The sequence below is a fragment of the Panthera uncia genome, assembly GCF_023721935.1.
Source record: "Panthera uncia isolate 11264 chromosome C1 unlocalized genomic scaffold, Puncia_PCG_1.0 HiC_scaffold_4, whole genome shotgun sequence".
In the NCBI taxonomy this organism is placed as follows: Eukaryota; Metazoa; Chordata; class Mammalia; order Carnivora; family Felidae; genus Panthera; species Panthera uncia.
This window is the reverse complement of record NW_026057585.1, coordinates 103,309,003-103,335,424: the sequence shown is the minus strand read 5'-3', so window position 1 is coordinate 103,335,424 and position 26,422 is coordinate 103,309,003. Positions and strand designations below refer to the sequence as shown.

Genomic DNA, 26,422 nt, shown 5'->3' with positions numbered 1-26,422 from the left:
CACCCAACAGGCCAGTGTCCCCCCACAGTCCAGCATCCTCCCTATAGACCGGTCCCGCCCACAGGCCAGTGTCCCCCCGCAGTCCAGCATCCCCCATAGAGACCGGTCCCCCCTACAGTCCAGCGTCCCTCATAGAGACCGGTCCCCCCCACAGGCCAGTGTCCCCCACAGGCCAGAGTCCCCTGTAGGTCAGCTGAAGCCAGGACTGAGCTTCTTTCTGTGAGTCGGTCCCTGCCATGGGTGGGCCTGGAGACACAACAGGGAGCTGAGGAGGAAGGTATAAGGCCAGGGGCACTTTGTGGGCGGGATGGGGGAGGGGAGCCCAGTCTGTGGGGTCCCCCAGGCCCCAGGAAGAGGAAGAGGTCGTTGCAGGACTGAGTGATACCGGAGGGCTTCCTGGAGAAGGAGCCCCCAGAACCGGGCTCAAGGGTTGTCCTCGGGGCCCGGGACCTTTGGGTAGAGCACGGGGCGGGGTGACCGTGGCCTGGCTGTTTCAGGTTACCGGCACGTGCACCTGGAGGGGATGGAAGAGGCCTCTATCTTTGTCCATGTGGCCATCAGTGACGTCAGCGGTAAGGTGAGTGCCACCCGCAGGGCCATCTGCCCGGCCCGCCCCTGCTCCCACCCCGGGCCCGTTGCCAGGCTGTTGGGCCTGGTGCTTGCTCTTCTGGGTCTGTTTCTCCGTCTGCAAAATGGGCGGTAGGGACACCCGACCCCTGTGTCCCGGGGCCGCTGCAGGCACCAGGAACCGGACACCCTGGCCCTTCCTGGGCACCCCTGCCCCCCACCCCCCGTCTCTCCTAAACCTCCTCACTCCTACGTCTCAGGGTCCCCGATTCTCCGTCCCTCTCTGGAGGGTGTCTGCCTGGCCCTGCCCCCCACCCCGCATCCCCGGACGGGGCTCTCACTCCATCGCCCCAGGTCGCGGAACCCAGGGCGGCCTGTTCTGTGCTCCGGGCCCAGGCAGGGCGTGTGTGTGGCGGTCCGTCCGGTGTGCGTGGGGGGCCTGCGTGGTCCCGGCGCTGTCTCTCTCCTGCCACCTGCGCGGCCCCGCGGCACCACGGGCCGCCTGGCTCTCGCCCGTCGTCACCCCGTCCGTCCGTGGTGTGTCTGCCTGTCTCCGCGGGCCCCGCGCCCGGCTGTCGGTGTCTCACAGCCTTCACTCTGTCTCTTTGGTCTTGCAGTGAGCTTGCCTATGTCTAAGGTCTACTTTTAGAAGGACAGTCCCGTTAGGAGCTCGAAGGTACCCCAGCGCCCGGGGCGGCGGAGTCCGCCCGCCCCCCCCACTGCATGCTCAGGCCGCCCCCATTAGCATCCGTGATTCCCGATAGCATTTTGGAGCCTGTCAGCCCATGCGACATGGATCGTGCCGCGGCTCTGGGGTCCCTTGGGCCATGTTCAGCCACAGAGCAGCATTTACGAGGCAGGTCCAGGACTTCAGCGAGGCCTCCTGTGCGTGGACCCCTCCCGGCCTTCCGTTCCCTCCTCCGTCTGCCGCCCCGTGTCCCCCGCCTACCTCTGTGTCCGGTCCTCTGGCTTTGAGCGCCCTGCCCCCCTGCCCCCGTCACCCTTCCTGCCCTCGCCTTTCCTCTCCGCCCCCACCCCCCACGTGCTCCCTGACTCTGTGCGCCCATCACGTCTGGGGTGGGGTGGGGTGGGGAGGCCCCAGGGACCAGGAGCTCGGAGCTTGAATCCTGGACCTCCTTCTAAATGGCTTTGCGGGCAACTTCGACCAAATTGCACTGGATTTGGGATCTTGAATCGGGAAGCTGATTCAAGTGCTGGCCACTTTAACACCTCCGCCCAGACGTGCCCCTGTGTCACTGGGGAGTGGTGGCTGTCGTCGGGGCCTCTGCATGCGAGGACCCTTCTGGCCTCTGCACTCTCGACACGCAGCCGCCGGCCTCTCCGGCGTTGACCCGGGTACTTGCCGGCTGGTCCCGGGGGCCCCCAGCTGCCCTCCTCAGGCGGGGAGGCTGTCGGGAGAGGCCTCTCAGGGACTTCCCGGGCCTGGCTGTCCGGGAAGGCCCGAAGCCAGAGCAGTTCAGGGAACGCCGAGCCGGCACGGGGCCTGCCCTTAGGGCTGTGTGAACCGAGAGCAGGGTGAGGCTGGCAGCGGGGCAGGAAGGCTTCCCGGAGGAGGCAGCACGTCTGAGGAGTGGGCCGGGCAGGGCCCTGGGAGAGCAGACCGCTGGCCCACACCCGGCTTTGCTTGCTTCCTCAGCCTGTGGCGCCCGAAGGTGGGGGTGGATGTGAGCCTGGCGGTGTCTGCTCCCGTGGGCTTTTCTCCCCGTGTCAGGCCCACCCCGCGGGCCCTGGGCCGGCCTGCTCCGCCACAGCCGGGGGCTCTGTGAGGGGCACACGGTGTGGGCGTGGGATCCGGGGCCCGGGGAGAACCCTGGGGGGGCCTCTCCGTCTGGCCGTCGCCGGGCCCACCTGTCCTGGGAGCCGTCCACCCTCCGGCGGCGCCTCCTGGTCTGCGCCAAGGCCGCAGCGGCTGCTGTCCCCGGAAGGGGCGCCCCGGACACCCTCTCCCGCACCCACAGCCCTGAGCGGCACGAGCCCGACACGCTCACCGGTGCCCTCGTCGGGCCGGCTCTCGGGCCGCGGCAGGCTCGGGCCCGTCACCGCCTGCCGGAGCGTGCCGGGGTCCGGGCCGGCGGTCCCCGGTCCCCGGTGCCCGGCCGCTGGCTACGTGGGCTCCTTCTCTTGCAGGTCAAGCAGGCTCTGGGCCTAAAAGGCCTGTTCCTCAGAGGCCCAAAGCCCGGCTCCCTGGACAGCCATGCTGCTGGTCGGCCCCCGCCTCGGCCTTCCGTTAGCCAGCGGCTCCTGCGGCGCACGGCCAGCGCCCCGACCAAGAGCCAGAAGCCGAGTCGCGAGGCCTTCCCGGAGCTGGTCCTGGGCACGCAGGACCCCGGCTCCGAGGGGGAGGCCCGTGACGTGGCGGCCCCCGGCCCCGGCCCCGCTCTGGAGGCCTCGGCCCCGGAGGAGCAGGGCGACCGCAGCCCCCGAGGTAAGGCGCCGGTGGGGAGGAGCCCAGCGCGGGGGAGTCTGGCGCCGGGGCGGCCCCCTTGTGCGCCCGAGGGCCCCGGGCCCGCCGGGATGGCCGCCGCCTGCATGAAGTGTGTGGTCGGCTCCTGCGCCGGTGAGGACGCCGAGGGCCCGCGGCCGGGACGGCTGCCCGGCCCGGGGCCCGGGGCCGGGCGCGAGCCCGTCAGCCAGCAGCCCCGGGCCCGTGCGGACTCGCTGGGGGCGCCCCCCACCGCCGCGGGGAGAGGCAGAGGGGCCCGGTGGCAGGGTCCGGGCGGCGGCGGCGGCGGCGGCGGCTCTGTGTCCTCGGACTCCGGCAGCCCGGGCGGCCCCGAGGTGGCCCCCCGCTGGCCCGAGGGCGCCCGCAGGCAGGCAGGGGCCCCGCAGCGGGAGATGAATGCCTTGTTCGTTCAAAAGCTGGAGGAGATTAGGAGTAAATCCTCCACGCTCTCCGCCGGTAAGACCCGACGCTCCTCCGCGGCGTCCTCTGTGCTGCCCCCACTCCGCCCCTCGGCATGGCCGGGCCCGGAGTCTGCTGCGCTGCCGCGCCCAAACCGCCGCCTCCGTGTGCTCGTCATGGCTTTACTTCCCGCTGCTCCCTGCTTGCCCGGGGGCCCCCGTAGCCCCCAGCACCCCTTCCCCAGCTGACTGCGACCTGCCCGCGCAGATCCCCCCCGCCCCTAAGCGGCCAGGGAAGCGAGAGCAGGTCTGACCACAGCTGCCTCGGGGGCTGAGGTGGCCCCCCTCCCCGCCCCCCCCCCCAGTGCCCCCATGACCCGGCTGCCCTGGATGCCCTTCCTAAGACCCGGGGGAGCTTCCAGCCCCCCTCGTCTCCCTCCGGGGCCGGGCCGCGGGTGGGTGTCCGGCCCCTGACTCTGCACCGAAGGCCTCCGGCGAGTCCGGCGTGGGTCGGTGGTGCCCTGCAGAGCGGCCCCCGACGCCCCCGAGACCCCCGGACGGTGCCCAGGGTGTCGAGTGGAGTAGACGGCACCTGCTCGGCCCTGGGGATTCATTTATGGCCTGAGCCGCGCTGAGCACCGGCTGTGACTGGACCCCGGCCTGTGGAGGGGCTGAAAGCTGAGCTGTCCCCTCCCCGCCATCCCTGCACCCGCCCAGCCTCGATGTTTGTCCACCGGGCAGCCCCACCCCTATGCTGACCACCCTGTTCTCCTTTCTGTCCCCACGCTGCCTCTGTAGTTAGGGACTGAGAGCAGCCGAGTGCCAGGTAATGGGGCCCGGTCCCCCGGTCCCCCGTGCACCCTGTGCCGTCCCTGGCCTGGCTTGTCGGCCGGGCCCCGTGGACCCTGCCCGTGGACACAGGCCCGTCTGCCCACCCCCCCCCCCCCCTACCCCCCAGCCCCAGCAGCGGCAGAGCCGGAGGGCAGGGTGGGGGGGCAGCTGCGTGCCCACCGAGGGGCCTGGCTGTTGGGGGTCCTGCGGGCACCGTCCCTGGGGGATGAGCCCGACACGCTCTTCTCCTCTCGTCCACAGACACCCGCCCTTTCTCCGCGCAGAGGCCGGGCTCCTCCCTCCGTGGCCTGGAAACCATTGCCGAGGAGCCAGCCCCGGGCCCCGGCCCCCCACCTCTGGTGGCTGCCCCCCCCCAGCCCCTCCCCGGGAGGGCTGCCGTGCCCGTCGGGACCTGCCGCCGAAGTGGCCAGCCCCCCTGTGGTGGCTCTGGGAGCTCCCATGCCCTTCCAACTCAGGACCCAGAGCAGAGGGGTCACGGAGCAAGCCCCAGAAAGCCATCGGCGGGTGTACAACGGTGGGGGCCCAGGGGGAGCCTGCGAGGGGGCCCCCGGCAGCCAGACGGTCAGAAGGGCTGACGGCGACGGGAAGGTGCCCCCGGAGATCCCGGGCGGATGGCGGCCCCCGGCCGGACCCTGCCCCACCGTGTACTCGGACGCCACGGCTGGAGACCGGCTATGGCGGCGGCTGGAACCGGGTGGCCACCGAGACAGCGTGTCTTCATCCTCCAGCGTGTCCTCCAGCGACACGGTCATCGACCTCTCCCTGCCGGGCCTGGGCCTGGGCCGTGAGAGCGTCTCCGGGGCTCCAGCAGGACGCCTGCCCCTGCGACCCTGCTCGGCCACGGCCGCCCGCCTGGACCTGCCTGCTGTGACCAAGAGCAAATCCAGCCCTAACCTGCGGGCTGCCAGCCAGCTGCCCACGGCGCCGGAAGAGCTTCAGCCCCGTCCACTGGCCCCTAGGCCACCCTGGGGCCGCCTCCCCCTGGTAGGCCTCCGGGACTGCCCTGCAGCCGCCAAGTCCAAGAGCCTGGGGGACCTGACTGCTGACGACTTTGCCCCTCAAGTGGAGATCCTGGGCCGAAGCCTGGGCCTGACGAGGGAGGGGCGGGCGGTGCGGGGGGTGCGACGGGACGCCCTGACCGAGCAGCTGCGCTGGCTCACGGGCTTCCAGCAGGCCGGTGACATCACCTCGCCCACCAGCCTGAGTGGCGCTGGGGAAGGGGTGCCCGGTCCTCCCGGCTTCCTGCGGCGCTCGTCCTCCCGCAGCCAGAGCCGCGTGCGCGCCATCGCCAGCCGGGCCCGGCAGGCCCACGAACGGCAGCAGCGGCTGCAGGGCCCGAGGGGACCCCCAGGGGAGGAGCGGGGCACCCCGGAGGGTGCCTGCTCCGGGGGCCAAGGGGGCTGCGGGGACGTGCCGGCCCCCTGCAGGGGCTCTGCAGCCACTGGCCTCCTGCTCAGACTCTGACGGAGGCTCAGGGCGGATCGCAGCTGCCCTCGCCTTGGCCCTCCGTCTGTCACCCCCCCCTCCCCCCCGGGGAGGAAGCGGCCTCCTGGTCTCAGGGTCTGGGGGCATGTTTCCTGACGTTAAGATACACAACAGAGGTATTTAAAATTTAAGAGACAAAGCTTCTGCATTAAAATGGTGCCCAGTCCTCTTCCACTTGTACCTGGTTTTCTGCAGTGCGGGGGGGGGGGGGGGGCGTACACAGGGGCGTGGGAGGTGTAGGTGAGCACGGGAACAGGGGGAGCGGATGCACGGGGCCCCTGGTGCAGGGGCGCGGGTGTGGCTCCAGGGAATGCTCCTTCTGTGCCCAGAGCTGCTGGTTCCCTGCCCGACGGCAGTGGGCTTGCTCTGCACAAAGCCTCCTCTGGACACCCTAGACTCTAAACTCGCGGACACAACTCCACACCCACGCCTGCTCGGTGTAGGGTGGCCCACCGCCCCCGTGACCGTGAGCCAAGTGTTCCCGGGCCGTGGTCTGTGCGAGAACACCCCCACCTCTGTCCACAGAGGGCTTCGCGGACTGGCACCCTAGGGCAGGGGCCTCGAGGCTCCAAGACGTAAGCCCTGCTCCCTCCCGTGCCTCCAGTCCCACTCTTGGACAGGGACCCCAGGCCAGAGGACCCCCTGGCTGTGGGGGCTGCCCTGCCCAGAAGGGGAGATCCAGGCACTGCCCCTTTCCTGGAGAAGCCGGATGCTGGCTAGGCCCCAGGGGATCCGTGCCTGGGCTGGCCCCCCACCCCCGCGTCTGGCCCCTAAAGAAGCCACCCGGGGTGCTGGGGCAAGGATCGCTGTGACAGGCGGTGCCCTTTAAGCAGCAGGCCGTGGGCTTGGCTGGAGGCCTCGCGACTCACCGCCAGGATAAATCTTGCCTTCCCGAGCAAACCCTCGGGAAGGTGGGTGTGCACACTCTCCCTCGAGGTGTCTGTAGGCCCCGGGGCCCCACACACCTCCCCAGATCCACCAGACCCCTGGGAACCCTGCCCCTGCTCAGGCATGGGGTGCGTTTTTGTGGGAAGTGCGCCCCACGGCGAGAAGCAGCACCAAGGCAGGGCACTCAGGTGTGCCTGGCCTTCGGGGCCCCTAGAATCTGGGGTGCAGCGAAGGCGGTTCTGGACCAGGGGTGGGGTGGGTTGGCTGCTGGGGTTCCCGGAGGTGGTGTCCCGCCTGCTCACGAGAAGCGGGGGGCCAAGCCTTGTCCAGCCCCGGGTGGGCCCTGCCCGCCGCACACGGCTACCGTCCGGGGGCCGGGCTTAGCCCCCGGGAAGCCCAGGAGGGGGGCAGGTGCCCCCGGTGCCCCTCCTGAGGGCCAGGCTGGGTGGGTGGGAGGGCCCGTGGGGGCGTCCTGACGTCAGGCAGAGCCGGGCTCTGGCCGGACGTCTGGAGGCCTCCCAGGTGTCTGCGCTGGGCCCCCTGCACCAGGCAGGCCGGCGCTGCGCCTCCACCGGGAAGCAGGGGACGAAGGGCAGTTGGGCCGAGGGGCTGGGGGAAGCCGCACGGAGGTGGCCACAGCCTGCTGCAGGGGTGCCGGCGGGGAGGTGCAGGGCTGGACTGTGGTGGGGTCGAGGCCGGGGGACCCTTGTGGGGATGGGGGTTCGTGGGGACCACCTACTGGCCCGGCCTGGCCCGGGGGGACCCGGAGGCTGGAAGCCTGTGGGGCCACAGTCCCAGCTTTAGCAGAGGAACGGCTGGGAGCCGCTTGCACGTGGGGCTGGGGGTGACACGTGTGGGGGTCACCGGGGGGGGCTGGAAGTGGGGTGGTCATGGCCCCTGAGCGTGAAGGGTGGGAGACGGGGCAGGCCACCCTCCAAGGCGGGAGCCCCGCACACCCTGATAGAAGGGTCATCTCGCAGGCCCCCCCCCCGGGGCCCAGCGCAGAGGCCCCCACCATGGGTGGCCCAAGGCCACGCGGCGTGATCGGCTCTAAGCAGGAGTGTGCACGGGCCCCCGAGGGCTCTCAAAGGTCCTCCCTGGATGCCAGTCGAGTTGGGAGCGCCGCCCGCCCTGTCCCCCTTGTGCCCAGTGGGGCTGGGGGGGGGGGGCGCAGAGGGCAACCTTGTCTATACAGACACACCGGAAGGAGTCTCCTGGCCCTGGGCCGGGGTGGGGGTGGGGGCAGCGGCCACAGCCCACAGGCCACAGCCAGCCCAGGGGCTCCGGGAGTAACTGAAGGGAAGAGCCCGCTCTCGGCCGCCCCGGGGAGGGGCTCTCAGGACCCCTGCCCGCACCCCTTCTCTGCAACCACACAGCACAGGCAGGGGGCCGGGCCCACTGTACACGTTCTATTTGGTGTGGACCCCGAGCCTCTGGTGACCTGTTGGAGACATGTGCATATATTTATATCTATACGTACATATGTATATATATATATATAAAAGATTATTTAACAGTTAAATATATTCCAATACGAATGTCTCACTGGACAGAGTTGCGTCTCCCGCCACGGACGCGGCAGCATCGTAGAGACCCTGACGCCACACGCGCCCACGCTCCCACCCGGGCGCACCCGGCTCTCAGTCACAGGCGCGCGACATAAATATTCCGATCGGAACTCGGTCTCCCTGTTGTGGTCGCAGTACGTTCCCGACGAGCGGAGGAGGGTGGCGGGGCGGGCGCCTCACTCGGCCGGGACCTCGTACTTGAAGATAACGCTGAAGAGCCGGCCGCCCAGCCGCTCGGCCAGCCAGGAGTTCTTGATGACGGCCAGCTTGAGGCTCTCGCAGCGCAGGGCCGCGTAGTAGTTGGTGTGCACGGCGCGGCCCATGCCCTCGATCACCACCAGGTCTGCGCCTCGCTCCCGGACCAGCACGGCCAGCCCCTTGTCCAGGCGGCTTCGGGGAGGAGAGGGGCGGTGAGGCGGGGCGGCGGGCCCTCTGCCCCTGCACCGAGCGGCCGCCGCGCCCTCCCCACAAGGGCATCCCCGCCCTCCGGGGCCTGTGGCGGGAAACTTGTGAAAACCGGGCCTGAGAAGGCTTTTCTATGTGCGGCACTCCAAAGGCTCTAACTCCTTTCCGCGTCACGCGAACTCCCCCTTCCTGCGTGGTTCACGACGGGCCCAGAACAGGGAGGAGGTCGATCCTCGAGCAACGTCCCTCCCCCGGGGCTGGCTCCCGAAGGCCGGGTTCTCTCACGTAGGGTCCCCCGGGGCCGAAAGCAGCAAGGCGGAGACCCAGGCGTCTAAGGGCACGCGGGGTGCCCACAGCCCCAGCCGCGGAGCATCCGACCCACCAGCCCACGGCGCGGCCGGGCCGCGGACGGTCCCGAGCCCACCCTCCCGGGTCCCCGAGGGAAGAAGGCTGCCCAGACCCAGGGCTCCAGCCGCACTGGTGACCCCTGCTGCCCAGCTCGCGCGCCGGGGGCCAGGGTGGGCGAGGGGGTGCCTCGGGGGTACCTGAGGTCCAGACACGGGGAGCTGGAGCCCGTCTGCATCAGCAGCAGCCTCTCCTCTTTGAGCGCCGAGCTGCGGAGCACAAGGGGTCGGTTGGCGCCCTGGGAAGCTCCCACCATGCCCCCGCTTCTCCGGGCAGGGCCCCCCGGGTGCCCGCCCTGCTTACTGGACGACAGGGTCCATGGCCGCGATGCGCTCAGCCACGATGAGGGACTCGCAGTACGTCACGTCATTCAAGGCGGGTCCCGAGTTGCACGCCAGGATGACCTACGGCGGGACGCCCCGAACTCTGTAGGGACCTCGGCCACCGCCCGGCACCGAGCCAGCCTCTGCTCGCCCGCCCACCCGGGGCTGCCGGCTGGGAGGCGCAGCCCCGGCGACCTCGCTGCTCGGCGGTCTCCAGGAGGGCCGGCTCCCGGTCGGGACACGGACGGCCCCGGAACGGGCAGACCCGAGGTCCGCGACAAGCCTCACCTGAACCTACCTGGCCCGCACGGGGGCCACGCCGACGCCAACCCCCACCGCGAGTGGAGGGCCCAGGGCAGGGGTCCCGACTCGGCCCAGACGCTCACCTCCGTCCCTCTAGAGAGAAGCTCCCTGACAAAGGGGAAGACTCCCAAAATGACGTCTATTCCACTGTTATCTGCGAAAATTAAGGCACATTTGTGAGGGGGCCCCTGCAAGACAAAACCAGGACGTTCAGTTGGGAACAGGCGCGTCCAAGCGTTCCAGACACCTCCGTGCTCCACACTCCCCGAAGGCCGAGGCCGAGGGCTGCTGGGTCCCGCGGGCGCTGGGGTGCTGGGGGCAGGGCGCCCGTGCCTCTTCCAGGACTGCGGCCCCCGTGACCTCCGAGCCGAGGCCGGCCGGCCTGACCAGTAGAGCCTGCGGGACTCAGGCTGGAGCAGGGGGCGGTTAGCTGAGACCCGCAGCTCGGCGGCTGGGGGAGCGGGCAGGGGCCCTCAGTGCGCTGCCCCGGGGCAGCCCCGCGCCGTCTCCAGGGCCCCTCCCCGCCTCCCAGGGCAGAGGTGGGGACAGCTGTACCTTCAGTCTCTGAAGCCACTTGCCGTAGGAGTCCACGAGCCACGGCCGCTCTGCGGGGCACGGACACGGTCAGCCGCGCGCTCGCGGCCAGGCCCCCTCCCCTGCCCGGCCCCGGGCAGCCTACCTTGCAGCTTCGACTTGGCCTCCTCGAAGCCGAACTGGGGGTCAGATTCAAGGACACTGCGCGGGGAAGAGGACGAAATCACAAAACACCCAAACCTCAGCTCACAGCATCCACGGAGACCCCGAGCGAAGCCCTTCCCAAACCGGCGAGCGTTGCCGTGACCGGAGCGGCGACGTTCCGCCGTCGGTTGTCGGCAGAGCGCGCGGGCCCCGGGTCGGGGACCCGCTCGGCAACGTGAACGGCGGTGCCGGGGGGCGGGGTGAGGTCCTGAGTCGGGGGCGACCTCGGGCAAGGCCCCGGGTCGGCGCCGGCTCCCAGCCTCGCCCAGCACACGCCTCGACGCGCCACCCGAAGGGAAGGACGGGGACGAGGGTGAGGGGAGAGGTGGTGATTCTTCTCAAAGTTGGAAAGGACGCCGCTGGTGCGGCCAGCGAGAGCCACGCAGAGGGGACAGCGGGCGGGAGACAGGGCGCCGGGCACAGGGCGAGGCGGGGGACGGGCATGCCCGCTCCTTCGGGAGCCCCAGGAAATCACGCTGGAAGGCTGGGTTTTGACGGTGACCCCAGACCGAGAGCCCAGGGTGCTCTGGGGGCCGGGGCACGTGCCCCCACCCGAGTGCAGACTCCTTCACGAGGCACCTCCGTTTCTCACTTTCAAACGTCAAGCGTTAACTCTGACTCTGGCGCACCAAGGGTCCGGATCTCTGCCTCAGGGCGCAAGCCCACACCCGATAGATGCCAGTGAGCCGGTCCCCGCGGCTGTGCTCAGGGGAGCACAGCCCACAGAACCGCCTGTCATTCCCGGGGCCACATGCGACTGGGTGGGGGGGTGGGGGGGAGGGGGACAGGATGGGCAGTCGGGCCGTGGTCCTGGGCCCAAGCTGGACCGAGCAGGCAGGGGTGGGGCTGACGGGAGGCTGGAGGGCGGCACCTACTCAGAGACGGCTTTCGCTCCCCAGTCAAAGACGTTCCCGGCCAGCAAGCCTTTCACCAGGGCCAGCTGCCTCTCCTCCCAGCCCAAGGCGTCCAGACAGCGGATCACCCTCGGGAAACACTTCAGTGCGACCCCGTTTTCCTTCTGCTTGACCTGTGGGGACAGGCGGGCAGCTGGTCAGGAGCGATGGCGCAGCCCTGGCTCCCGCAGGCCTTCGGCGGACCGGGCAGAGGGAGGGCGCCCGGCTGGGGACGCCGCGGAGAGCGTCACCGGGAACATCGCTGTGAACCGGCGCCGAGGGGTCGCGCGCTCAACGCGCCACCACGGGACTTCACGCCAACCAAGCCGTGAGAAACCACAGACTCGGAGACGCGCAAGGTCACGGCGTGGCCCAGGGCAGGGCAGGGAGGGCCGCGGTGGAAGACTTGGACCCCCACAGGCACCCGGCGCCCCGTCCCGAGACGCTCCACCCGAGGGCAGGGGGCGGGAAGCGGTGTGCGGCACGGGCCCGCGCACGTGGCCTTCTGGTCAGCGTGGCCCGTCTAGGCCGTCTGCCAGGCTCCGGCCGGCTTGTCGCCTGCGAGGGCACGACTGGCGTCCACAAACGCTCTGAGGCGGCGAGCTCCCGGGGCCGGAGAGGCGGGGCCTCCAAACCTCGGCTCTGACAGGTGTCGCCGCCCGCATCCACCCCGCTGGCCGTGCCCCCTCGCGGGCGCCAGTCCTGCGCGGGAAGGTGGAACTCACTTTGGAGTAGGGGTCCGGGAAGTTGAACTCATTCAAACAGTGCTCCCTCGTGTCCAGAAGGCTGCGCACGGTCAGCGTCCCGTAAGCACTGGGGACCGGGTGGGGGAAGGGCGGCTGAGCGGATCTGACGGCCACGCTCGCTGCCCGAGGGCGTCGTCACGGGGGAACCGAGGCGGCCTGGCCCCGCTGGGTGGCCGAGCGGGAGGGGGGGGCGTGCACCGCCGCACGTGTGGCCCCAGGAGCGGCCGTCGGGAGCCCCAGCCCTCGCGAGCGCACGTTCCCCCGCCGGGCCCCCCGGCGCACCGCGAGGCGGCCCCGGGCAGGGGACACTCACAAGGGCTGGTGTCGCAGCGTCTGCAGCTTGCGCCAGTACTTCTGCCGGAACTTCTCCGCCCGCTCGGCTGCGTCCACGGAGCCCGGCTGGCTGGCCACGGCGCGTTTCACCACCTGCGAGCACGGGGCGGTCAGCACGGCCCCGCGCTGCCGCCGAGCCGTCTCCCGGGTGGCGACGGGGCCACCCGAGCTCCCGCCGTGCCAGGGGGATGGGTGGCTCAGGGGACCGTCCTTGCAGGCTGCGGGGGTCTGGGGCAGGGCAGGAACCCTCCCTCTGAGGACCCCAGGGGCCCGAGGGGCTGTAGGAGGGGACACGTGCTCCTGGGGGGCCCCGAAGGGCTCGAGTCACGACTCTTTGGGGCCCGGAGCCCGATCGCAGCTGTCCCCTGACCCCCGCGCGAACTGTTTGCGCTCTGCAGAGACGCGGCAGCTGGCCCGGAGGCGGGGCGCGATCGTACGCCCTCGCTGAGGACACGTCCCAGCTCGCCGACGAGCCACTAGGAGCCACGTTTTTACCTGGGAAACGTGATTCACCCCCTCAGGCTCACACACGCCTCCGGTGGCTTCCAGGAGACGCCCCCTCCTCCTTCACCACACCTGTCGCTTGCTGCACGGGCGCCCGGGGCCTCCGGCGCCTACGAACTCCGAGCCGCCCGTCTCGACCCCAGGGGCGCCCGGCCCGCCCCGAGCCCTCACCCCGTCCAGGGCCTCCTCGAAGCAGGTGAGCCAGTACTTGCGGGCCAGGGCGTCGTCCGTGAGGTCGACCGTGTCGGGCACGTAGGAAGACGGGTCCAGAAGGAGTGGCAGGTTGGCCAGCGGCCTCTCCAGCCGGTCCATCTCCAGAAGGTCGAACTGGAAGGACGAGAGGCGGCGGACGCGTCAGCCACGCAGCTCTAGAAGACCGAGGCGCCTCCCGCCAGCCTGAGAACCAGCTCCTCGGTGAGAGCGGAAGGGGTCCGGGGAGGAGACCACTGCGGGTGCAAGCGGACGAGCCCCTTCTTCCCGTCCCCAGACCCTGCCCGTGGCCCCGCTCAGCCACGGCGCCCTCCATCTGGCCGGTGGCCTGAGCCACGCACCCCAGATCCCAAGTCTGCCCGGCCCCCTTCCTCCCTCCCTCCCCACCGTGGAGTTTCCTGGGACCCCTGCGGCGGGGGCTCCCATACCAGCCTGAGCCCAACCTCACACACGACCCCCAGACACGCCGGCCGTGCTCGTGGGCCCCCACGAATGCTACTTGCACGCGTTGTCCCACTCGCTGCCCCGCAGGCCCTGGACCCGTAACTCCCCCGTATGGGGTCCACGGCAAGGCCACGGGGACCCCGTGGGGCAGGCGGTCCAGGCCCCACACTGGCTCCTTTGTCTCCGCAGCACGAGTCTGACGCCAGTTCCGCCGGCATCGCCGAGGGGGCCCCTTTATGCCCAACGTGCTCCCTGTGGCCGCCAGCGACGAGCAGGCCAGTGCCCCAGCGGTTTCTGGAGGAGCGGTCACTCAGCCAGCCAGGGTTTTGACTTACGTTGTCAAGACCGAAGCTGGTGCTCTCCCGCACACGCGAGAACCCAGCACACGCCTCGCGGCCCTGTCCCCGCCTCTAGGGAGTGACCCACCACATCACCGCACAGCGGGACGCAGCTCTGGTCTGCCGGCGGCCTTCGGCCCAGCAAGCCTGGGGGGCGACGGGCAGGTGTGCTCTGTGCCGGGGCGTCCGCACAGGAAGGGCCACCACGTGGGGACTTTCAGGATGTCCCGAGTGACAAGTTCAGCGTGGAAACAGCTGGCATTTTCCACGCGAGGAAAGAAAGTGGACGGTCACCGACCCCGGGGCCTCGGCCCGGGCTTCGCGGGCCCTCCCGCTACCTGGACCCGCGGGAGCACAGCCTCAGCCTGGCCTTGCGTAGGCCCCGCAAACCCAAAGCGACGACCTGGCCCCTCCGCGCTTCGGCCTCTCCCTCTGCGAATGGGGGTCTCTGTCCCCGCCTCGCAGGGCCACAGAGACCCAGCACAACAGGCACGCGAGGCGCCAAGCACGTGCCGCGTGGGGACGACCGGCATCCACATCAGGTCTGACGCGGGGATTTCGTGCTCACTTATCCATTTGGTTTTACGATCCCTAAGGTGGGAATCCACATCGCCCCTCTACGAATCAGAAACCGCGCATCAAAGATGCAGAGACCCCTTGCGAGCCAGTCGCTGCTCTGACCAGGCCCGGGGTGTGGGAGCTTTCTCTCCGGGGAGGCTACGATTAGATCACACGCGTCCCCACGAGGCTTATGCTAACTAGTATGAGAATCTGTGTCCGTGACGGAAAATCAACTTTGCGTCCAAAAGGCCAGCAGCCTGGTCCTGATGGAGACATTCCGACTCGTGTGCCCAGACTAGCTGTCCGGACTCGTCCAGCCGGCTCTCTAACAGGGCGCCCGGGTTCTGGCAACTGCTCAGTGAGTTACCAGAGCGACATACGCCATCTGGGGGGTGTCCTCAATAAGCCTGCGACGTCCCCCAGGATGGGGCCATGATGGTAGCGTCCTCTGTCTGGCTGACAACTGGTCACACGGGCCTCTCCAAGTGGGGATTGAGGGATGGGCAGGAAACCAGCAGGGACCGCAGACTCTGTCCTTTCCTACCGCTCGAAACCATCAGGCAGAGAACGCAGTCTAGAGAAGGGCCCGTGGGGGGTTCTGTGGCTCTGGGTTGTGAATGGCACCACGATTCTGGGGAAACACGCTCTGTGTTCTCCCTGCAGACACAGGGCTGGACTGCACAGTCTTGGAGGCTCCAGCGGGATGTCTGGAAAATGCTAAGAGGAGGAGGGAAGCCAGCCCCGCTGCCCGTCTTTCGTCCCAGAGTCTCGGCCTGCTCAGTGGCCGGTCTGCACCGGGAGAGGGTCTCTCGGAACCTGATGACCCCACCAAGGACCCCATACTCACAGTGCCGCTCCTCACCCGCTGTGTCGGGCAGAGCTCCGGGGATGAGCTCATCAGCCCGGAGCTGCCGGCATAGTTTTCTCCCCAGCTGTACTGGTTAGGGTCTAGGGAGGGAAGGACCAGGTGTCACTCAGACCCCAGGTGGCCCGACCACCGCGGGAGGTCTCCACAGCACAGGCGGCCTGGGGTTTCATGCTACGCTACCGTAGTCCCTCTCACTGGCACTGAAACCCCGTGAGATGATACCCTTCGCGGCCTCTTAAAGCGGCCTGCCCCGCCCTGCCCCATCACATCCTGCAAGCGTCCTTGAAAAAGCATGGCCGGGCCGAAGAGACGCAGCTTGGCAGACGGCAAGGCGAGAGGGAGGCAGAGGAGGGCCACGTGGCCCTGGTCCCTGCTCGGAGCCCTTTTCACCCACCAAGACCCTCCCCCCCAACCCAGGGTCAATCACGTGGCACGTGAACCCACAGGTGTCGCCTCCCACCGACCCCTCGGAAGAGCGGCAGCAGAGGGAGGGCCGGCCCCTCAGGCTCTTGACTCCGAGGGACGGTGAAGCTGGTGGGCGGGGCCTCTCCCGGAAGGTTAGAGACCCAGTCCCAGGGCCCCGGTGGCCTCTCACCCCCACCCCTCGCCGCACAGGCCCTGCCCCGCCCTGAAGCGAGCACGGGTCCCCCCATGGCTGCTCCACTCACTGTCTTGTTCTGCTCCTTTGAGAAACGCTCCGATGGCTCCCAGGTAGCCTTCGTGTCTCAAGAACAGCGCCTGGACTTCCCCCTGCCGTGGCAAAACCCCGCCTGAGCTGACCTCCAAGCGACACCTGGGCGGTTGCGACGCCCACACAGGCGGCCTCTGTACGCGGTGGAGGTTTCCCGGACAGTCTGCGACGCACTCGTCAACAAAACCTCACTCGGTGCGGAACCTAGACGCTTGGCATTTGCGAGTAACTCCTTCCGCAAATTAACACCCACCCCGGTCACCCCACTCGAACGACACGCGTCTCAAAGCTCGTCTGCAGCCCGCGCACGGTGGAGACGGCCCCAGAGGCTCGCCGCTGGCATCACGCCCAGTCCAGGGAGGGCCGCGGCGCCCCAGGCGCGGGACGTGGGAACTGGCCAGAGGAAGGGAGGCAGGAGCCCAGGAGAAGCTGGCGGGGGCGCCCCGCTTCTTGGCTGCCTGCCCCGGGCCCCCCCCCCCCTCCCCGGCCCCTGGGTCGGCTGGTTTTGAAGACGCCGAGGGGCCAAGCAGAGTACCCGGGAAGGGCGGAGCCCAGGGTGCCGGCACAGGGAGGGAGGAAGGGAGGGAAGGGGCCCCGCACCTTGGAGAAGAAGTTAATGCTGTAGGTGATGGTGCGCATGGTGACAGGGTGGCCCCGGATGAAGAAGCCGCCGAAGTACACCCTGTCCAAGCAGTGCAGCTTCGCGTACAGGCAGGCGAGCTGCCCGATGTCGTTGCTGATCATATGCAGCAGGCTCTTGGCCATGTCCTCCTTGGAGAACTCTGGGAGGGCAGAGGCAGGGCGCCGATGGGCGAGGCCGGGCCTGCGAGGGGGCCGCAGGCGCGGGGGGGCGGGGGGGGGGCGGCGGCGGGGGCGGGGGGGGGGGGGGGCGGCACACCTTTGTCGGCAGCGGCCGACTTCCCGAAGCTACTGGCGATGAGGTCGCCGCTCAGCCCCAGGGTCTGGTGGGCGCCCCCGTACACGTCCCGCACCAGCATGTCCACACTCGTGTGCTGGCCCTTGGAGGCCAGATGCAGCAGCTCGTCAAACTTCTGGGGGGACAGGGCGGATCGAAGGCGGTGGGGTGCGGGAGCTGGCGGTGTCTCCGCAGCCCAGGAACCAGCCCCGCGCCGAGGAGCCGGCGGTGGGCCGGGGTCGGGGTGCGGCGGGCAGGGCTCCACGGCCACCCACCCGGGAGGGGGGAAGCGGGGGGGGGGGGGGGGCTCTGGGCGCCCAGGCTGCCTCCCGCAAGGACCAGGCACACGGCCAGGACCAGGCCGCGGAAGGAGCCGCTTCCGCAGCGACACCGGCCGCCTCGGGTCCCCTGGCCGCCGACCCTCTCCTGAGAAGGCATGGGAAGCGGGACTCGACACAGAGCCGGGAGCGTCTTCCCGCGGCCGTCGGGATACCTTTGTTTTGGTGAGCAGAGCCCCGAGTCCCCAGAAGGTGCCACCTCCGATGGAGCTGCCGCCAACCCACTCGAACCTGTCCTCCGTCTCCACCTGTGGCGGCAGGGCAGGCGAGCTGCCGAGGGGGGCCGGCCACCGCCCACCGGTCCTGGGGACGCCCCAGACGCGGGGGGTGGGGGGGCGCCATCCTGCAGGCCGAGCCCCCGCCGACGCTGCACGGGTGCTCCCTGCCCGGCCGTCACGCGTGGTCCGGGGAGCCCACCTCACCTTCACAATGGACACTCCGGAGCCGATGTTGACCAGAAGGTATGGGAAAATGTCGGGGTGATTGGTCTGGAATCGGAACTCGGGGTCGGAATCTTTCTGATACGCGAAGGCCTCGTGTGGTATGTTCCTCAGCACGAAGTTGCAGCCCTTTATCAAGCAGGTCATCACGTCCTCCTTGTCCACTCTGCAACGGAAGGAGCCCGGCCACTGAAAACAGCACGGGCCACAGAAGGCGCCTCTGCTGCAGCGCGGGGTCCCTCGTGGACACGCCGCCCCCGGCCCGGCCGCGCTCAGCTTGCCACTCGGACGCACACGGCCCTCAGAAGCGGCAACCGGCCCGGCTGCTCCGAAGGCACCTCCCTCCCCCCGCCCTGCAGCCACCGAGGCCACCGTGCCACCGTCATCGCCTGAGCGGCCGGCCCTCTGCGCTCCGTGTGCATGCGGCTAAGCCCGCGGGGACCTCTGCGCCAGCCGCACGAGCCCGGCCCCCTTCCTTGTGCCTCCTCGGCTCCCCCCCCCAGGCCCCCCCTGCTCCCCCGGGGTCCAGCCGCCAGAACCCTCCCACCGGCCTGGCCCCCGAGTCTAGTCCCAGCACAGGGCGGGGCGGGGGCGGGTGCGGCTGCTTCAGAGCCCGACCCCGAGAACCGGCCGGCGGCCCCCACTTACTTCAGCCGCAGTTTTTCTTCAATGAGGTCCTTGAATTTGTACGCCCCGCCCCCGGTGGCCTGGATGACCTTGGTCTCAGTGTTGACGAGGTGGTCTTTGATGAAGTCCAGACAAGCTTCTATGTAGGTGTTCTCGAACTTGACGAAGTGCAGCCGGGCAGTGACCTCCTCCTGGACTGAGATCTCGTAGGGCGGCTCGTGGTCCTGCTCTGTGTCCTGGGGACACAGGTTGGGGGTCTGTGTGTGCGTGCTGCCCTTGGCGGGAGGGGGAGGGGGAAGACGTGGGGATGAGGCCCCCGGACCATGAGCAACGCAACCCTTAACGCTAAGTTCAGGCCGGAGGCAGCGCGAGGGCAGGGGCGGGGAAGGAGCCGGCTTCCCAGGCAACAGGAGTGGCCGGAAGTGCCTCCTGACGGGTCCTGGACGGAGGGGGGCCGAGCTGGGGGGCAGGGAGGGGTGTTGGAGGCAGGGAGGGGTGTCGGGTGCCTCCTGATGGGGTCCTGGACGGAGTGGGGGCTGAGCTGGGGGGCAGGGAGGGGTGTCGGGGGCCTCCTGACGGGGTCCTGGACGGAGGGGGGGGGCTGAGCTGGGGGGCAGGGAGGGGTGTCGGGTGCCTCCTTACGGGGTCCTGGACGGAGGGGGGCCGGGCTGGGGGGCAGGGAAGGGTGTCAGGTGCCTCCTGACGGGGTCCTGGACAGAGGGGGGCCGGGCTGGGGGGTAGGGAGGGGTGTCGGGCAAGGAATCCCCCTGGAAGCTAGGCCGATGTGCACGAGCAGCAGAGGGAGGGCAGCCAGACAGTGACAGCGGCCGCCCAGGCCCCCCCCCCGGAGGCTCACCCTGCCCGAGGACTCGAAGGAGCGCACTCTGGCAACCTTGTGCTGCACGGTGGAGTAGTAGGCCAGCTTGGTGAGCGACCCCCCTGCAGGGAGACACGGGGCAGCAGTCAGGAGCCGGCGGACGGGAGCCCAGGCTCGTCGGTCCACGCGGCCTCCCCCGCCACACCAGCTCCTGTGCCTGCCGTCGCTTGGTGTGAAAACCCCGTGGGCCACCGACCAGAGGAAGGGAAGGAACCGTGGGGCCCAAGCACTCGGCACAGCGGGCCTGAGACTGCCCACTTCCCCTGCGCACCAAGTCCTCGAGGAGAAAGGAGAGCGTCCTGTTTCCGGGAGGCCCTGGAGATCACCAGTGGTTTCGAAAAGTTGTTTCAAACCCTGGTCTTGAAAATGACCCAAAGGACAAAGCTAAGAAGGGCACGGCTTTCGCCGACAAGTACGCTTGACTGTCCGTGGTAACAAGGGTCGGGGGGGAGCCACTACGAGGGTATTTTCCCAGAGTGCACCGGCAGAGGAGGGGGCTGTCTCACCGGGAACGTTCTAGCAGCCCACCCTCTCCAAGCTCGGGGCTGGGGGCCTCACGGGGGCGGCGGGGTCTCCTCCCCTCGGACCGGATCTCGTGACTACCACCAGGAAGCCCAAACGCCAGGGAGCAGAAGAGGCCTTTATTTGCCTGAAACACGTTCAGGGCCACTTAGAGAGACACCCAAGCAGTCACTTCCAAGGGTAAGCTCTGGGGGGTCAGAGGTGGCCTTGGGGAGGCGTCAGGTGGATTCCCGCAAGGCCCGCGACGGTGGTGGTGGGGGGGCAGCAAAAGGCTTGTCGCCACGGCCACAGAACGGGTTTGTGTGGCCAGCGCAGCCGGCGGGACGCCCTGTGTGAGGACGAGGCTGGAGGCGATCTCTGAGAGTTGCTTTGTGATGCCGTCCCCAGGGAGCATGTGACAAGCACTCAAGTCAGGACACATCTGGAAAAGGCAGGCATCAGAGGGCCGCGGCTCGTCCAGGTAACGGATCTCAATCTGAGAGCGGCCGCTCGGAGCCTGCCAGGCAGCGTGGACAGGGCCTCCCAGGGTGCCCCGGGACCTGCCCTTGTCGGGCCACGGTCAGCACGCCCGCTCACAGGCTTCCTCTCATCCCCAAACCACGGGCTTCAAGAAGCAGGACTTGGTCTAAGCCTCCTCATCCCTCCTCCCTGCCCTCAATCCCCATCTGGCCCGGAGCGGCTTTCACTCCGTGAACAAACACGATAAACCTTAAACAGGCGACGCAAAGGGAAGAAGATATGTTGTGAGACTTGTCAAAAGTTACTGTGAACGAGACCCCCGATCACAGAAGGTCCGGCTTCAGATCGTGAGTTCTTTACACGAGGTTTACATCACAGCCAAATACGAGGTGTTGGGGCCTGCTGGGGCTGCGGTGGGGGCAAGCTGTCCCGTGTGCCCCACACCACGCACCCCAGTGGGGCAACGCCCAGCAGCCAAGCCACATCTCCGTGCCCTCCCTCCCCCCCAGGGGGACAGCGAGTGGGGACGTGCGGAGCGGAGCGTTCAGCCCGAACCAGAGGAGCTCACAGAGCAGGATGGCGGGTGCCCGGGGAGAACAGGGAGCCCGTCTCTTCGCAGGATCCCTTGGATTTAGTGACCGCCGGCCACAGGTCCTGGCATGTCACACCCGCCAAGTGCAGTGACCACGCTGGCGGGTGCACACAGTGGTGGACATCAAAGACGCTCCAGTCCAGCCCGCCCCCCACTCCAGGGCCAACGGTACCCGGACTGACATCAGCCCGCCCGTGTCCCTCCACCAGCGCCTGAGCCGGGACCCCCCACCCCCAGTTCATCCAGACCCACGGGGCCGGGCGCAGGGCCACCCTCTCCTCCGCCTTCTTGGCCAGTCCTTCCCCCGTGGGCACCGGGTCACCGCCCCCTCGCCCTTGCTCTTCACCCGAGGGACCCGTCTGCTGCCCAGCAGAGACTTGAAGTCGAGTCAGCTTTAAGCATGTGTTCGTAGACAAAATGTCCCTGATGCTTTCGAAGCAGGGAATCTGCTTGGCTGACACGAGTGTCCGAGAGAGGAAGGAGCTTGCCAAGAACACAGAGCAGCTGAGCTCTCCTGGAGCAGGAGGCTTGGGTGAGGGGAGAGGAAATGGGAGAAGCCTGTTTTTAAAGCCAACTGCTGACAAGCACATGCACTTGTGGGTTTCCGGGGTGAGGACCCACGTCCGAGCTGTGATCTCCCACCAGCCGCACAAACACGTGGTCTGTCCTTAAGAACAAACACAGGACTCAGACCCAGGGGGAATCGTCAAAGAGGAGAAGGGAACACTGACACTGAAGATATCCCTTTGAGTGTCCTTCTGCCCAGGAACCCCACCTGGGCTTGGCGCTGGAGGGCAGGCCACTGCAGGGCCCCTTGGAGCCACGGTGCTCCTCTCTCGACTTCCTTCACCCCGTGGCTACGAGCTGACCCCTGGGAGCCACAAAGAACATCTCAGGGCAACCCAGGGCGAGCCATTTTTCAGCTGCACTTTCAGGAACGTTAAGTGCCAACCTGTTCCCAGGGTGCAGAACCCAGGTTTAAGTGCAGCCAAACAAAGTCGGAAACGTCAGGGCACACACCTGCCTGGGCCCCTGTCACATCAAGGCACGGGTAGGTCTCAGAAGACGGGCAGAGCAGGGCCTCCAAGCTTCCCACTGCCAGCCCAGCGTGCAGTCAGGCACCAAGTTTAATTGGGTCCCCCGCTCATAATGTGTCCTGCTGTACGCTGGGGTCCCCACCCCCCACCAGGCCTCAGGGCATCTCACACCTGCCGCCAGGTCAGTACCCCAAGGCGCCGCCCCTCACAACCCCCACTGGCCTGCAAGGTGAGCACTGAGGACACTGAGGGGCCAGCCCACTTTCCACTCTCCCGGAGGACACCCTCCCCCACCCAAGCCGGAGACACCTCAGTGACTCTCAGCGGCAGGGGAGAGACAAGACCATCACAAGCAAATGGCTCCAAGAGGAAGGGCCCGGGGTGGGGACAGAAGCACGCCTGTCCCTTCTAGCATCACTGGCCAGCTTCAACAGGTCAGGCAGGGCTGCCCCGCTGCTTAGCCGCCTACACTCGGCGAGTGGCAGGCCCAAGCAAACCGAGGCCCCAGCCGAGAGCCAGCTGAGAAGGGAGCCGTGTGAGGCCACCATGTCTACTCCGGGCGCTTCGCCCAGTGAGGCTGCCCCCAGGAAACCTTCATCCCCTGCCGACGGGGGCAGAGCAGCCAAGTGCCGAGGCTTGACCAGATTCCAGGCCCCACCTGGCCGCTTACCAGCCGACCTCAAACAACTTAGTTCACCTATCTGACCTCAGCGTCCTCATCTACGAAAGGGGGCTGCCGGGAGGCGGCCGGCGCCAGCGTGGGATGAGGGTCTAGAACGGGCCTAGAGCAGGAAGGTCGAGTAGAGCCTGGGCGAGGCCCTGGGGTCACCCCTGCGGCCTGCACGGGGCAGGGAGGCTTCTGAAAGATGCCGGCAAGGGTCCCAAGGTCCACGTCCAGGTCCTCCAAACTCCCGCCAAATGTCAGCGGTCCAGAAGCCGAGGGCGGCAGCGGGAGGAGGGCTTCGGGCTGGGCCCAGACGGGCAGCCCGCCGAGGGTTCCCGCGGCCCCAGGCCGGGCCGCTGCCCGCCCTCGGCGCCGCCCCAGACGGCGGGCCCCAGATCGCTCTCGTGGCTCGGACAGACCCCGCCCGGCGGCCAACCCTACCCGGGTGGACTAACGAGGGGCCGCCGGGCCGCCCGCCTCTCCGCGCGGGACTACGAGGGCCGGCGTGCCCCGCTCCGGCCGCGCGGCGCCTGCCGGGAGCTGTAGTCCGGCTGCCGCGGCCAGCGTAGGCGCCGACGGCCCGCGGACTACAAGGCCCGGCAGGCTGTGCGCGCCGGCGGCCCGCGCCCCGCCCTTCGTCCTTGCCACCGCCCCCGGCCCGCCGGCTCCGCCGCCCGCGCCCACGCCCGCCGCGCGCCGCTCAGCTCCCGGCGCCCGTCCGCGGCTACCTATGTCAATGGCGAAGCGCTTGGCGTTCTCCAGGTTGCGGAAGATCTCGTCGGGGGGCAGCGTGATGCTCTTGTCCAAGCTGTCCCCGCTGCTCCCGCTGCCGCTCGCTCCGCACTCCGCCATTTTGAATGTGCCCGGCCAGCCTCATCAGCCATGGAGATATATGCGCATATATTTGACTGCTAAACGCCTTCCGCGCATATATTATGCTAATGAGACACCCGGGCCCCCCCCCCCCCCCCCCCCCCCCCCCCCCCCCCGCCCGCCTCTGTGGTCCCGGCAGCCGGAGGACCACTGGCCTGCCCGCGCGCCGGGGTCCCCGCGGCCGTTGGCCCAACACGAAACGTCTGGACTGTTGTCTTTGTTGTTCCCTCACCGAGCTGGCCAGATGCTGACCTCCAGTGCTCTGAGCTAGTGCAGAGAAGGCACCTGGGGCTTGCAGACCCCCAGAGACCTGCCTCTTTCAGTGAGTGCAGCTGTTCCCAGGGCGCATGTGACCCACCAGCCCGGGGGGTCTCTAGGGACCAAGGACAGTTCCAAAAGCCACATGCAAAATGGGGGTGTCAGGGACCCTGCCTTCCAGGCGCCCCAGCCTGGGGTGGACGATGCACCTGCAGGTGGGGAAGACACTCACCCTGATGGTGAGATCTGCAGACAGTGCAGGGGAAAACAGGGCAGCCCGCCTGGAGGAGGCTGCCTTTGGGCAAAACGGGGAGTCTATGGGAGTTTGTAGGGGACCATCTGAAAAATATTCCTGAAGCTGGAGCATGGACACGAATGGTAGTGGGCAGGGCCAGTCCCTGGGAAGCTCCTGCTGGCCAGAAGACCCTTGAGGGATGAGACCTCAGAGGCACCGGCTGCTTTGGGAAAGAGCCCAGTGCTGGCGGTGGACAGACGGTCCCTAGGGCAACTGACTCCCAGGTGACCCTGGGCCAGTTACTTCTTGTCTCTGGACCTCGGCCTCTGTCTGAGCATGTTACCAGCTGCCTGGCAAGGCCTCCGGAGCACGGGCCTGTAGAGCAGCACAAACCCCACGCCCCCGGGGTGATCGGAAGGGGGGCCCTGTGCCTCGGGAAGAGGCCGACTTGCCAGCATCGTCTAAGGGGTGGGTGTGCTGGGCGGAAGAGGGCAGGGGGTCTGCTCCTAGAGCACACAGGCCTGGAGCGCCGAGGACTCTGGGCCGGGGGAGGGGGGGCACTGTGGGCCTGACCAGGAGGCACAGCCCCCTCCCCGTGCATTGACATGCCTGCCCCACATGCCGTAAGCGTGTGGGATGTAGCGCTGGGCCGGCCTGGAGGGGGCGCCTCAGATGTTCCTGTCAGGCTGGACAGAAAGGGATTCCAGAGGGCAGAGGGGAGAGGCGAGCTCCAGAGGGAGGATGGCCCGGCTGGGCCCCCTCGCTCCGAAGAAACGGGAAGGCCTTTTGGTTCCACTGCCCATGGGCGGACTTGTCCTTTGGGGAGCCAGGGCCCTCCTAGGTCCTTGCAGACTCAGTCAACACCTGCTGGTCCACCTGTTTCGGCCCTGGCGAGCGGTCGGCCTGCAGGGAGGGCCGGGCAGCCACCTGTGTGTGGGCTAGCCAAGCGGGTGCATCCAGGAGCTCACCCGGGGCGGGGCCCGCTGGCCACACGAGACGGCCAGGGGAGGCAAACGCCTCCTGTGCCTTTGGCCCTGCGAACCCCCTTTTGTGAACAGAGCCGGAAGGTCCTGGAGCTGTCACTCCCCCCCTCCCCCACCCCCCCACCTGCAGGGAGCTGCTGAGAAGCCCCGGGACAGAGAGCCCAGTCTCCCACTGCACTGCTTCCTGCTGTGCACGGGGGTACGTGTTCTCTGGGCCTGTCTTCCTTCCAGCCTGCCTCTCCCCTGCTCGCCTGCCTCCTGGCCTCCCTCCCTCCTTCCTTCAGCCAGGACCAGCTCTTCTTTCCCTGTGCAGAAGGTCACCGGCAAAGACACCTCCCACCCATGCTGGAGTACCACGATAGCGTCCGTCCCCCTTCCCCCCCCCCCCACCCCGTGCAGACCCGCCCACCCCGTGGCTGCCAAGGACACATGTCAGGCACGAGAGACAGACCCCAGAGGGCTGCTTAGTCAGATTTTATTGGAAGTCTGCAGAGCAGTCCCGTGGGCTCCCACGTGACCGAGGGTTCAAATTCTGAGTACAAAGTCATGACCACACGCACTCGCCCACACACAGGGATCCTTTGAGGATCATGGTGGAGACGCCCACCCTCCCCACAAAGCCCACTATGAGCCCCAACTAGACAACCACGTGCACGCAGGGGCCTTTCGGCCACAGCTCTGCATGGTCCTTCGGTGCCCATCCAGGCTGACACTCTTTCCTATGAGGATACACCTTGAGTTCCGCCTTCACAAAAGGCAAATGTGCCCACGGCACGGCCCGCCCGCCGGGCCCCCTGGCCCGGCAGCAGCAGGCCCTGAAGAAAGTCCTCTACACGTGGAGGCACCGGCTGACCGAGCCCCTGACGCCTACAAATATCATAGAACCCCGGGCAGCGGGGACTTCCCAGAAGTCACTTGCTGAAATGCAAACACAGAACAACCCCGTGGAGTCAGACACTTGCGCGAAGGCGGCCCCGACTGTCCTGAGTGACCAGGCCTCTGTGACCGCCTTCTCTCCAGAAGGACCCTCCTGCTGGCCCGCCAGCCTGGAGAGCGAGCCTTCCGGAGGAGGGGGCCTGTCCAAGCCCCAGGAGGGACAGACGAATGGCCAGAGGTGCAGGCTGGCCTCTGGTCCTCGGGGCGGCCACCCGCACGTCCCGCCGGGTCACCAGGGCCGCCAGAGGCCGCAGGTGGGCTGGCGCGCGGTCACCGCAGTGGCCTTGGCGGGAGTGAGCACGGGCGTGGGCGGGCTGCTGGTCGCCTTGGGTTCCTTAGCGGGCACGGCGGGCGCGGCTGGGGGACGCTGGAAATGGTGGAGCAGCTTCATCTGCGTGTCGCTGGCCGCATGCAGCGTCAGGAACTGCACGGCCTCCTGCAGGCACCAGGAGTAGCCCTCGCTGTAGTCCTGGTGCAGGCTTTTGGGGCCGGCGGCGGCGGCGGCGAAAGCTGCAGGGAGAGGCGCCGCGGTGATTGGGGCGGGCGCGGGGCCGCGGGGGGCGCGTGCGCCCCGGGGGCGCGGGGCTGGGGCCGTGTGGGCGCGTGGGCGCGGGGAGCGCGGGGGCGCAGGGGGCGCAGGGCGCGCAGGGCTGGGGCCGGGTGGGCGCGGGGGCGGCGGGG

The 26,422-nt window shown here is 68.6% G+C and overlaps 3 protein-coding genes across 7 annotated transcripts in view; 1 reads left to right on the top strand and 2 right to left on the bottom strand.

Moving 5' to 3' along the window:
* PLCH2 (phospholipase C eta 2) overlaps positions 1–5,807 on the top strand; it is a 32,101-nt gene extending 26,294 nt beyond the window's left edge. Inside the window, 5 exon segments of the mRNA XM_049618240.1 lie at positions 498–577; positions 2,716–3,013; positions 4,522–4,628; positions 4,630–4,698; positions 4,744–5,807. Coding sequence (XP_049474197.1) covers positions 498–577; positions 2,716–3,013; positions 4,522–4,628; positions 4,630–4,698; positions 4,744–5,745 — 1,556 coding nt within the window. The 3' untranslated portion in view covers positions 5,746–5,807.
* A 2,255-nt stretch (positions 5,808–8,062) lies between these two features.
* On the bottom strand, positions 8,063–23,383 carry PANK4 (pantothenate kinase 4 (inactive)). 5 transcript variants are annotated; one of them, XM_049618238.1, is made up of 19 exons: positions 23,185–23,370; positions 19,162–19,244; positions 18,327–18,541; positions 17,661–17,844; positions 17,394–17,486; positions 16,883–17,036; positions 16,585–16,766; positions 15,962–16,043; positions 15,273–15,373; positions 13,044–13,199; positions 12,349–12,461; positions 12,015–12,102; positions 11,272–11,423; positions 10,338–10,393; positions 10,214–10,263; positions 9,742–9,846; positions 9,336–9,436; positions 9,173–9,241; positions 8,065–8,612 (listed from the first exon to the last, which is right to left on the bottom strand). In XM_049618238.1, the coding sequence occupies exons 1-19, from the start codon at positions 23,306–23,308 to the stop codon at positions 8,399–8,401; spliced, it is 2,322 nt and encodes a 773-aa protein (XP_049474195.1). In that variant the 5' UTR covers positions 23,309–23,370; the 3' UTR covers positions 8,065–8,398. The 5 variants fall into 5 exon arrangements, 4 of the variants coding, with proteins under 4 accessions (XP_049474193.1, XP_049474194.1, XP_049474196.1 ...); XM_049618236.1 differs by having other exon boundaries at positions 8,063–8,612; positions 17,394–17,844; positions 23,185–23,374; XM_049618237.1 differs by having other exon boundaries at positions 8,063–8,612; positions 15,288–15,373; positions 17,394–17,844; positions 23,185–23,374.
* Positions 23,384–25,271: 1,888 nt separating this feature from the next.
* Positions 25,272–26,422, bottom strand: part of HES5 (hes family bHLH transcription factor 5) — a 1,932-nt gene continuing 781 nt past the window's right edge. Inside the window, exon 3 of the mRNA XM_049618945.1 lies at positions 25,272–26,251. Coding sequence (XP_049474902.1) covers positions 25,971–26,251 — 281 coding nt within the window. The 3' untranslated portion in view covers positions 25,272–25,970. The remainder of the gene's footprint in view (positions 26,252–26,422) is intronic.

What these genes read in the sequence shown, in the direction of transcription:
- PANK4 (XM_049618236.1), bottom strand. Translation starts at nt 23,308, where the DNA reads ATGGCGGAGTGCGGAGCGAGCGGCAGCGGGAGCAGCGGGGACAGCTTG. An exon ending in GAAGAAAAACTGCGGCTGAA is followed by an intron (nt 17,845 to 18,326) that starts GTAAGTGGGGGC and finishes CTTCCGTTGCAG; the next exon opens with AGTGGACAAGGAGGACGTGA. An exon ending in GCCATGGACCCTGTCGTCCA is followed by an intron (nt 9,242 to 9,335) that starts GTAAGCAGGGCG and finishes TGTGCTCCGCAG; the next exon opens with CTCGGCGCTCAAAGAGGAGA.